At 37.5% G+C, this 12,332-nt stretch overlaps 1 protein-coding gene and 1 long non-coding RNA gene across 2 annotated transcripts; both read right to left on the reverse strand.

Moving 5' to 3' along the window:
- Positions 1 to 3,121: 3,121 nt before the first annotated feature.
- On the reverse strand, positions 3,122 to 7,086 carry LOC136239086 (major facilitator superfamily domain-containing protein 8-like). The gene is made up of 12 exons (XM_066029823.1): positions 6,975 to 7,086; positions 6,606 to 6,794; positions 6,492 to 6,554; positions 5,992 to 6,191; positions 5,510 to 5,939; positions 5,391 to 5,464; positions 5,261 to 5,344; positions 4,878 to 4,930; positions 4,752 to 4,831; positions 3,840 to 3,959; positions 3,305 to 3,435; positions 3,122 to 3,245 (listed from the first exon to the last, which is right to left on the reverse strand). The coding sequence occupies exons 1-12, from the start codon at positions 7,042 to 7,044 to the stop codon at positions 3,183 to 3,185; spliced, it is 1,557 nt and encodes a 518-aa protein (XP_065885895.1). The 5' UTR covers positions 7,045 to 7,086; the 3' UTR covers positions 3,122 to 3,182.
- A 1,948-nt stretch (positions 7,087 to 9,034) lies between these two features.
- On the reverse strand, positions 9,035 to 9,367 carry LOC136237978 (uncharacterized). The gene is made up of 2 exons (XR_010692690.1): positions 9,257 to 9,367; positions 9,035 to 9,201 (listed from the first exon to the last, which is right to left on the reverse strand). It is a non-coding gene; the product is annotated as an uncharacterized lncRNA (long non-coding RNA).
- Between the last annotated feature and the right edge of the window lie 2,965 nt (positions 9,368 to 12,332).

Here is a 12,332-nt window from a genome sequence, read left to right on the forward strand (position 1 = left end):
GCGCGTATAGTCACGGGTTTCTAAATAGTGCGCAATGTATCGTACAATTGTTTTCTTCACGTGTGGAGGGCTGTTCACTTCTACGTATGCGAATGCTGTTAGATATTACCCGATATGGAGAAGTATTTTACTAGTTTTCTAATTTGTATGCTGTTACAATGTCTCTAAACAGAACCACACATCCATTTGTTTTGTATGAGCATTGGAGCCATAGTCGGCTATGGGGCACACAATTTTGAAGAAGGATCACACGAGCGATACAAGAAATTGGTCGAAAAGTACCCAGAACATCCGTTAACACGAATGGCTCCTCAGGAGCACCTTGAAAAGAAATCGTAGTCTTCAACAACAGGTATGTAGTGTCCTGCACAAGTAGATGGTTGTTATATTGTTTCCTTTGTACAGGACTTTTAACTACATACATTGATAATGACTATATCTACATGTCTCACAAATATATATGCTATACAAGATTCAAGGTGATTATTGTAGTCTCATGTGGCCAGACCAAACTGCTTTCCTGTCCTCCTACCAATTGACAAAAAAGCGATGTGGTCACACAAGACTAGCTGATTACAATGACACAGCTGGTGAACGGCTATGTCTGTTCTCTGTGAATAAATAGTTGACAAAGTGGTGGTGTTAGATCCAGCCCTTGGCATGCTGGGGTTTAACAGTTAGCTTCAACTGGTACTTGTAATCTCTACCATCACCCCGTCGTGGTAGATGTACCAGACAAGGCACAAACCATTGTTGGTTCAATAACTATGGCCATTACTGAGGCCAAACTTTTGTCCCATAATTGGGAGGTTTCACTGCACAGTGGCTATATTGGAGTGTGTCATGCTATGTCAGTTAAAGTTATTGTTGTTGGGCTTGTGTGTTGTACATGTTAAGTGTGGCTTTAAATGTACAAAAATTGAGTAGAACTGGATCATGTCAGCAAAGTTGGTGTTTTGTAACGGCATTGATTCTACCTGGAAATTTGCAAGGTTGCATAATTGTGACAGGATTTCAATTGTTTGGAATTGGTAAAGGCTATATGTGTATTAGGTCAGCAACTGTAAGCAGTGGGTTCTCATACAACACTACATATACGTATATCAAATGTGTAAAAATAATAGACCGGTTGAGTTTTTCAGCAATTATTACATAGCTAGCTAGTGTCATGGTGTCAATAGTTGTATCTCATATTGTTGTCACCAGCAATAAATGCTGGTCAAACAGAAATGATAACAAATCATGTGTTTAACATAGAGTCAGTAATTTACTGGACTACTGAACCCATCCATATGCATATCTTATCTGGTCAGTATCTGAGCAGTGTAATAGCACGGTTTGGGGTAGAGTGATAAACAATGATATGGTACAGTATACCATTTTGTATATTACTTGTACAGTAGCAACATGAGATGTATCAGTGTAGTGAGTGCATACATAAAAAAGTGGATTGGTATCTGTAGTATTGTGAATTAACATTACAGTCCTTACAAGAGGTAATACAGGCATGTATGTATTGCTTTACAGCCTGTGAACTACCTGCTAAGATGATTACAGACCTACATAAGGCTAAGATGGCTACAGGCCTGTACGGATCACCTGAATATGCCACAAGGCTGTTATAAGCACTCAAATTCTATAAAATTGTTACAAGCCCGTGAAGAATTGCATAGTCCTGTTACAGTTTGTGGATAGTTTTCAATTAGTGATTTTGTATGTTAGCAGGACTGTGACTTCCTTTAAATAACAGGCCTGTGTTACATTTTCTGTATTTGTAAACTGGTAACCAGTCTGTGAATGTTTAAGTGCTGTACAGGCCTATAGAAATTCATTTATTTTGGGGTGTAAATGTTTAGGTCTGATTCAGGCCTGTAAACGTTGCTGCATTTCAAATCCCACAATGAAACATGACATGTACACATGTTAGTGAGGTTATAAATACAAAATGAAACCTTTACTATAGATGGTACAATGTTATGTGAGTCATTCTGGGAAACTTGCTAAGTGGGTCATTAGCAACTAAACAATTATAGCAATCAGTGGCACCAGTAGTCACCATAGCAACAGAGTACATGTACATCCTGCTATACAGGAATGGTCCGGGGCAGTAGAATATCTATAATACAGTCAGTGCTCGAATTGTAAATAATATGAAGGTGTACTAATTTCTCGATATGGAAGTCATCAAGTCTTTTTTCAATTAGCATATATTCTTTTATTTGTAACACTTACACTACTTGCCATGCCCACACAAATTCCTTTAGGGTGATCTGACTGTGGTTGCACAAGACCGAGGATTAATCTATTGTACTTGCTTTGTCAAATTTAATAACGACGGTTCTCTCTGGTATGTATGGTGTTTGTCTCAGCATCTTACAAGCCCAAAGCAAAGATTACATATTCCCCATGCCCAAAGTCAGCATTTTGGCCACACCTAACAGTCTCACTTCTAGTTCTTGGATGCTGGAGGTTAGTATATAATATGATAACAGACTATCTTGAAAATTATTACTATTCTATAACAGTAGAGTAACTATACATGTACTTTACTTGACTGTTCTATTAGAGTAAATTGATCTGGGACCAGGTCCTATATTCTTACACACACTGTTGGGATAGTTTGAGATAGCTGTCTCACTTTTCCACCCGTGATATTAACTGCAGAAAGATCTATTTCATGAGTTCTGCAACTTACCAAGCAGCTAACAAGATATACTATTTCTGGAAACAAGGTATATTTCATATACCCCAATTCAGCCTCTGAATACAGTACTGTGACAAGCTAATGATATATGTGAATATTGACAGGCTTGTAGAAAGTTATCAACAGGACTAATTAGGTGTACCAGAATATTATTCCAGATATTCAAAATAGTTTGAGCCCTAGCTAATTCAGCTGCAAAGCTACTTGGTAACAACTGCAATGATCAATAATAATTAATCCAGTCCATGCTTGCAACCTGTCACTGTATAATGAGGTCACAAATGTGCAAAAGAAAATGACAATAAAGACCTCACTGTTCAATGATAATCCCCTAATGGACAAATTGACCTGCCTAATGTAGCTACCTGCATATCAAAGTCTGAAAATAAGTCACTTTACCTAAATTTTTGTACATAATTGTAATTACACTATATAAATAAACATTTTAAAAATAAAACTCTATTTGTACATATATACATTATTTTTGTTCAGAGTTCTTTGAGGGTTCTTTTAGACGTGAGAAAGAGTCCAGGGTTAATATCTGCCATATGTGTACATATACACACTATACAAATAGCATTCAATCAATAAGTAACTCACTACAACTCCAGCTAGTATTCCAAGTGGTACTCCCATGAGGACGTGATACATATGTAGAGTGGCTCCAGCCCATAGGGGACCAAGAATTGCTGCTATTGCACCAAATGACCATTGTATGCCTTGACCAAACCCTGGAGTGGTACAACAGTGCAGATGTGTCTTCAAGTAGGAATATCATACAGCTGCATGCCCAAGTTTCATTTTTTGGATTTGTGGTTATGGGATTTAGTACTATTTACATGAATGGAAAAAAAAAAAAAAAACTTTTTATTCCAGCCCTAATGGCACTCCCATCCTCCCCGACCTCTATATAGAAACGAAACCTAGTTTTGTATGCAAAAAAGAAAATAAGAACTAACCTACTAAAACAAGTTTTTGGAGTTTGTGTAAGATTCACAAATAGTTCACCACATACATAAAACAGTTGAAATATTATTTACAATCACTACAACCTTGACGTTAGGAATTTTAGTGAAAACTGCCAATTTTTGTCCAATGTTTTTGTTGTTTTTTTAAGCTACAGAATTTCACATACCTTGAACATGTTTTGGTAGTAGTTTTGAGAACAATGATCCGTTAGGTACAAATAAGAAGGGAAGAGCGAATACAGCAATAGCACTGGCTATCAATACCTTAGCATGAATCCAAGGTGTTTCTGAGGAAAAAGAAAACACTGAATTACAATACTTGTGACCAAAAGTTTACCTGGTTATACAGTGTAATTACATAAATTAAGGATCATTAACATCACAGCATGTCAGTTACGGCAGGCTTCATAAAGACAGGTTACCACTTTTTGATTATTATACTATTTAACAAGCACAAAATTTTAATAATTAAAATTTTTTATCAAAACAGTAGATGAACAGCTCTATTTTATGGTATTAAGAAATTGCCACTAAACTATAACGTGATAACACTGACGAGTGTAAAGTACTTGTGAGGTCAGGGGCGGCTCTAGGGGGGTTTCTGAGGTTTCCAGAACCAGTCACGTCCAGATCGAGATACTCTAATAGAGCAGTCAATCACTCTAATAAAGCAGTCACAGTGTTCAAAGCAGCAGTGTAGCAAGCTATGTAGCTATAAATAAGAATTGTATTTTATCAGTGATAGTGGAGGGTAGTTATTCTGAGCAGGCAGCGACCCTTTCTTCTAGCTATGCTATTCATCAGAAACCAGTTACCAAAAATCTTGGAGCCGCCTATGGAGGTGTTCAGACATCTTTAGCATACAGCGGTCCCTCCATTTTGTCTGAACTATTGGGCCCTGAGCATGTTCAGATAATCAAAAATATGTTCATATAAATGAAGTCTTTTCCTCTATATTCAAAGCCCTGTTCAATTGACAAAATACTTTAATAGAATAATCATTTCTACCATTCGGATAATGGAATGTTCAATTAATCAATGAGCAGATAATGGAGGGACCAGCACATGCATTAACATACCTGAAGTGGCTCCAGCCACAAACACCACAAACAGCACATAAGCTAGAAGTTCAACAATCAACCCTGAGAGTAGCAACCACCTTCGAAGAAATCAGTGCTATGTCCAGTAAACCATTACCAGCTAACCTGTCAGAAATCTTCTTACTTAAGAACATTAAAAAAACAAAGGAGGCAACAACCTATACAAAGAAACAGCAATATCGTTAGACTTTTACACATAGAAAACAGTAAGCACTAAGGTTATATACTGCAATGGGGGGTTGACTTGTACATACATATAAAACCACTATGTCTTAAGTTACTGTATAAAGTCACTTGCAGTACTGTACAGCTGAATTATTCAAGAGGTATTACATGTTTGGATATTCATGTCTACAGGTGCACAAAGATTTAAGAATTGAACATGCATGATAACGATATCTTAAGGATAGAAAACTTCAGTGGATTTATAAACTGCAAAAAGTTTTTGTTCCTTAAGACTTCTACCCGTGACTTGTATGTATGCTCACATCTATGCCTGCTCCACAGTAGAACAAACTAGTTTCAAACTCAGTCCATTTCAAGAGGTCTTCCAGCAACGGTACAATCATGGTCTGGTAACAGAAACTAATGCACATATTCCTAAAGCTAATACTCCACCTCAATACTAGTCTGGTAGAACAGTACCACAAAGAAAACAGCTACCAAATAAACCAGCTCATGTCGAAGAAATTCTAACAAGAAACAATAGCAAAAGTAAATATTTGTAGTTTACCGACCACATAACATCCAGTATGCTTTATGCAGAAACCCTTTAGGAACTGGTACAGAATCTTTCTTAGCTTCTTCTGGTGACTTTTGTATTGACTGAGCTGTGGACTGGGAGCTGGAGTAACGACTCATGTCCTTCATACTATCATTTGTTAGCAATGGTGTTCTTTCTTGTTCAGCTAATGAAGAGGCAACAAGAGATGCCTCATCACCACAACTCTGCCCTTCAACAGATGTTACCAGTTGTTTTTTTACTTCATCAGTTCCATTATTTGCATTGCCACTATTCTCACTGTCTCTCAGTTGCTGTTGTTGTTGCTGACTACGTTCCACATGTTGTTCATACTGTGACTTAACATAATCGGTTACTGTTGGTAATTTGAAGAAGAAAAATAAGAACATTATCTCAATAACTATCCAACACACTGTCATCAGTGCCTGTATGAAGTAATGATAACACTAACATGTTAAAATTACAATATTAGCTTACACCAGGTGAAGTGTACTTGTTAAGAGTGAATGGTCCAATCTTATAGTCAAGTTTGCGAAGAAATAAATTTAGTGCTGGGCCCAAGATGAGCCCAAATTGTTGGAATGCATTAGCTATTGAAAAGGCTGCAGTTCTTTCCTTCTGTGTCGTTGTACGAGCTATTTCTCCAAATATTGCAGGCTCAGCTCCTGCACCAATGCCTATATACACAAACAGTAAAGCCACAGTAATTGGCTGCTATGATATGAAGTAAACATTAGTCACTATATAATGAGGTACGTAGTCTTATTAATGAGGTCATGAAGTACACATTAGCAGTATGTTTGGGACCTACTTTATACAGGCACTGTAATGAGGTAGTCTTATTAATGAGGTCAACAAGTACATCTTGATAAAGTTTGGACCTAGCAGCAGTTAGCTATAGGAGGTAGTCTTATTAAGGCGTGGCTGCTTAGTGAGATTTCACTGTATCACATGTAACAGCACACACATGTACTCACCTACACAAAACCTGCTAGCCAGAATCATGTATTTAGACTGAGCAGCAAAATACATGAAATTACCTTTAAAATTCAAAAAAAAATTCAAAGAGTTTATAACAACGCTCGGCTGACCTCCAATGACAAACACATTAGCAACTAGTATAATCAACTTGGTCTGGTGTGTGTGATCAAACGCCAGTCCGTACAATGGTCCAGTCAACAAGGTTGCCATACTGAATGCACTAAGTGATAGTCCATAGAACCACTTGCTAGCTCCAAACTCGAGGCGTAGGTAATCCCATAATGTGGGCAGAATCACAGCTAGAAGGAGATAAATTAAACTTCGACTTACTACTACACGCAGTTCTAATTTTCTTCAGTTTAGGTTTGAGCATCAAAGCATAGATACTACACCCCCGTAGTATCCATGGTTTGAGTGTGGCAAAAATACCCAGTGAGGCAGCCAAGCTTACACTGCCAGCCTCTGCATCCTTGACTCACCATATTCGATTCCATCAAACAAAAACAAGGACTTTAGACAGACGTTGGTCAATACTTTTTTCGTTAACATTTGAAGATGCTCGATGTAAGCGCATGCGTCCTATAATTGAAGTGGAAACAATTTCTACTGTGAGCGCAAGCTGGCTTCTATAGCTAGTTTGGCATAGCACATTAACAGACCTTGGATAAGTGTCTCTGACTTCGTGCGTTATTAGACAGCACCGGAAGCATGCGCACCGGCAGCATCAAGCAGAAACAAACGGCAGCAGCAAGCAACACCAAATATCAAGCAGCAGCTAACATCAAGCAGCAGCAGTTAGCATCAAGCAGCAGCTAGCATTAAGCAGCAGCTAGCATCAAGCAGCAGCTAGTATTAAGCAGCAGCTAGCATCAAGCAGCAGCTAACATCAAGCAGTAGCTAGCATTAAGCGGCAGCTAGCAGCAGCAGCTAGCATCAAGCGGCAGCTAGCATTAAGCAGCGGTTAGCAGCAGCAGCTAGCATTAAGCAGCGGTTAGCAGCAGCAGCTAGCATCAAGCAGCAGCTAACATCAAGCAGTATAGCTAGCATTAAGAGGCAGCTAGCAGCAGCAGCTAGCATAGAGCAGCATCTAGCATCAAGCAGCAGCAGCTAGCATCAAGCGGCAGCTAGCATTAAGCAGCAGCAGCAGCAGCTAGCATCAAGCAGCAGTTAGCAGCAGCAGCTAGCATTAAGCAGCAGTTAGCATCAAGCAGCAGTTAGCATCAAGCAGCAGTTAGCAGCAGCAGCAGCAGCTAGCATTAAGCATGCAGCAGCTAGCAGCAGCAGTTAGCATCAAGCAGCAGTTAGCATCAAGCAGCAGTTAGCAGCAGCAGCTAGCATCAAGCAGCAGTTATATTAGCAGCAGTAGCTAGCATCAAGCAACAGCAGCAGCAATAAACTTTAAACTTGATTTGATTAATTATAACTTCACTGCAGGCATCTAATTTTTACAATCAATGATATTGGGGGTACAGCACTGAAGGTCCACTGCATGGCTCTGGGCTAGCAGCCATTAAAAGAAAAAAATTCTTAAAGTACTTATAGTTATTTACATTAACAGGTCAGGGAGTATTGGAGCATCTACTACATGGACATAAAATGGTAGCTATACATGCAAGGGTGAGTGCAAGGGTTGTCATGTCTAAAGTTAGATTAAAAGATGTCCATAAAAAAATTGTAGATAGAAAGGGAATTCCATAGCTAATCAAGACTGGATTCTATTGCAGGAAGAAGAAATGTCTATAATACTTTCCTGTATATTACTAATGTTCTGACCACCATGATTCATTTAACCACTTGTGGAAAACCTAGCATATATATATATATATAGTTCCATTAGTCTTGGTGATGTGTAATAGTAGCCAGATTTGGATAATCAGCCCTAATTATTGATGACCAAATTAACTCAGGCAATTTTCAGAACTAGAATCAACAGTATTTTCAACAAGTGCATTTATAGCTCATGCATGGTAAGACAGTAAATTCAAATATTGTTAGGTACACTTATAGCAAAAATCTGGTTACAACTGCAATGTAAGCCTATACATTTGGAGTGTAATGGCACTCATGCGCAATTTACAGAAATAAGGTGCCTTTATTTTTAGCCATGCATGTATGCTTAACCCAATATTGACCTTCTTTGTCAGAAAGTATTATAGTGTATGCATTAATTCCTCACTGTCATGCTGTAGTTACCCAGCCACAACCACTGCAGTGTCATGTAACACATGCACTGAAACAAGTACATGTGTAAGTGCTACGCAGAATAACATTGTCATCAGATCTAGAGGTTAAACTATACAAGTAGGACAACTGGGCTGAACTGGCATGAAAGACGATCTTCAAGTGCACTCATAATGTGATTCATGAGCATCTCAACTCTGAAATGAAGATTGCAATTCAATTAATAGGTTTGGTGATTTGGTATGGGCCGTATGGCTACTGCAAGCAACAACACACTGTACTTAAAACTAGAAATGTACTGTGGAAATAATTGGTCCAGCCCTAATTTAATATATTGATACAGTTTAGTGTCCCTTAATTGAAGTAAAATAATAGCTACAAAATATTATATTTCATGCTGCAAAATTATATGGATAAATCTCTATTATATACGTACATGTATATTTAATTTTGCATATACACACTGTTTTATTCGGAGCTCTTTGAATGTTCTTTGAGATGTGAGAAAGAGTCAAGGGATAATATCTGCAGGATACACACATCACTTATTACCTTCACTCCACTTTTTATTTTTATTCACCACAACTCCAGCTAGTATACCAAGTGGTACTCCCATGAGGACATAATACATGTGTAGAGTGGCTCCAGCCCATAAGGGACTAAGAATTGCTGCTATTGCACCAACTGACCACTTGACCAAGTCCTGGAGTGGGATAGTTCAGTATGGCATTGTAAGTGCGTGGCTGAACAGAACTAGAAGGTGTTATATCCATGAAAATTCTATGCATAAAAGCCTTTGATCTTGCTTGTACATACTGCCATCACCATAGCATTCCTGGCAGGGTTGTCCTATAGATTGACCTGTGTAATCGCTGCAGAGCATGCTTCTACATATTTAGTATTCTGCAGTTTACAAATTCTCATTTATTTACTCATTTAAAATAAATTCCACTAAACTCCTCCTTAAAAGAAGGATTTAGCCACGATTTAAAATAGATTTTTTCCCCACATTAATGCTATCTGGTTGCTGGTTATAAATGCACATACCTTGGACATGCTGTGGCAGCAGTTTGGAGAACAATGATCCATTAGTCACAAATATGAAGGGAGGAGCAAATACAGCAACACCACTTCCAATTAGTACTTTAGCATGAATTCCTGGTGTCTCTGAGTGAAAAATAGTTCAAAAAACAATACTGCAATGATATAAAACTTGCTAAGCGCTTTTTATCCTGCATGCATTGTGTCTGGTTATGTATGGTGTAGAACAGCATTCAATTATAGTAGTAAATTTCCTGAATCAGCTCCAGCCACCAACACAATAAACCCAACATAGAATAATAGTTCAACAGCCAAACCAAACAGTAACAACCACCTGTTTTGGGAGCACATGAATCAACAATTTCATTTTACCCAACTAACCGGTCAGAAGTCCTAGTCTTCTTGGTTACAAGCATCGGGACAACAAAAGAGGTAATAAGCTACACAACACAACTGTATAATATATAAGTGTGTGATGTATTGCAAGACAAAAATGCATATATATAAAAGCCTTTGAAACATAGCTACACTTCTACTTACATCTATACCAGCTCCACAAAAGAACAAACTAGTTTCAAATTCAGTCCATCCCAACAAGTCTTCCATCATTGACACAATCATTGTATGGTAACAGGGAATTGTCAGAATTAATCACCAACAACCAAAATAGAGTGAAACCTGTCTATTTTGGTCCAAACTTTACAGACTGGCTGGTAAAATTTCAGTAGGTTACTATTTACAATTGGGATTATTAAATACGATGGCCTAGCTATTTAGACAGGTGACCTTACTGTGACCTGATTAGACAGGTTTCACTGCACAGCTATTATCACTTTACCTCAATGCTAGTTTCATTGAATACTACTACAAAGAAAACTGCTAACAAATAGATAAGCTCATGTTGAAGAAATTCTAATGAAAAGAAATATAATTTTTATAGTAAACATTGAGCTTCTATGACCACATAACATCCAGTATGTTTTTCGTAGAAATCCTTTAGGTACTGGTACTGAATTTTTCTCAATTTCTTCTGGTGGTTTTTGTATTGATTGAGTCTTGGACTGGGAGCTAGAGTAACGACACAAGTCCTTCATACTGTCATTTGTTAACAACGGTGTTCTTTCTTGTTCAGCTAAAGAGGAGGCAGCAATAGATGCCTCATCACTACAACTCTGCTCTTCAATGGATGCTACTAGTTTTTCTTATACTTCATCAGTTCCATTATTTGCATTGCTACTATTCTCACTGTCTCTCAGTTGTTGTTGTTGTTGCTGACTACGTTCCATATGTTGTTCATACTGTGACTTAACATAATCATTAATTTACTGTTGGTAATTTGAAGAAGAAAAATAAGAACATTATCTCAATAACTATCCAACACACCGTCATCAATACCTGTATGAAGTAATGATAACACTAACATGTTAAAATTACAAAATTAGCTTACACCAGGTGAGGTGTACTTGTTGAGAATGAATGGTCCAATCTTGTAGTCAAGATTGCGAAGGAATAAATTTAGTGCTGGGCCCAAGATGAGCCCAAATTGTTGGAATGCATTAGCTATTGAAAAGGCTGCAGTTTTTTCCTTCTGTGTCGTCGTACGAGCTATTTCTCCAAATATTGCAGACTCAGCTGCTGTACCAATACCTATTTAATTGGACCACATAGGAACCTAAAACATTTTTTTCTCCTAAGTAATGTTGTCTGTCCATTCCAACTGGTAATTATGTTTCTGGTCTGTTTTAGATGTGAGCAGGAAATTCAGCAAAAATGAAACAACTGCTCAATTAGAGTATATTAATTTGTTTATTTGCATTAGAGTATATCAATCTCCGGGGAAATTATTTCATGACTTGCGATTAAAAAATTATTTTTACTTGTCAACTGTTGCTAGCTATTTTATTTACCTTTTAGTTGTGAATTACCATAATTATTAAATGCCGCACCTTGATTAGTGAGTGGTGCCACAATTAATTATAAAATTATAAAATTGATGAGCATAAGCATCATTTTTGAGGATGGCGTGTAGTGGTTGAGTTTGACTAGTCATCACATCAATTTTTTGGAGCTAAGGTAATGACATTTACCTATCTAATTCTTGTAAGGTCAGCCATATTGCATTCATGAAATATTTTACACTTAAATATTATAATGGTACTGGGCTGCAGTGAACATAATGAACAGTGAAAATGTGTAATTCCCAGAAAGAGATGTGGGTGATAGACGGAACATTATTACCAGTTGGAATAGCCTAAGGCCACATATACTTAACTAGTTTCTCATCCCTGCCCGCTTTACCATTTTTCTTGCCACATCAATGATTTTTTGTACTGGTGATGGCTGAATGCAGCTACTAAACAACTCTGAAAGTTTACCAGTCTAAAAATGCATTCTTTGTCATGTGAGCTATAAAATTCAGCTATCTAGTGTATAAAAAAAAATTAAATTCATCCGCTTGCCTGCATTGCTATTTTGGGAATTGATGAATGAGAAACTAATCCTAATAAGGCCAGGCAAAGTTAATTCAGTTTATCATCACTGCCTGCATGGTATAGCAAGTTTGCTCCAAAATTTTTACTATTCACTATTTTATCACGTGATATTTTTAGTATACA

Source organism: Dysidea avara, chromosome 11 (assembly GCF_963678975.1).
Source record: "Dysidea avara chromosome 11, odDysAvar1.4, whole genome shotgun sequence".
Lineage (NCBI taxonomy): Eukaryota > Metazoa > Porifera > Demospongiae > Dictyoceratida > Dysideidae > Dysidea > Dysidea avara.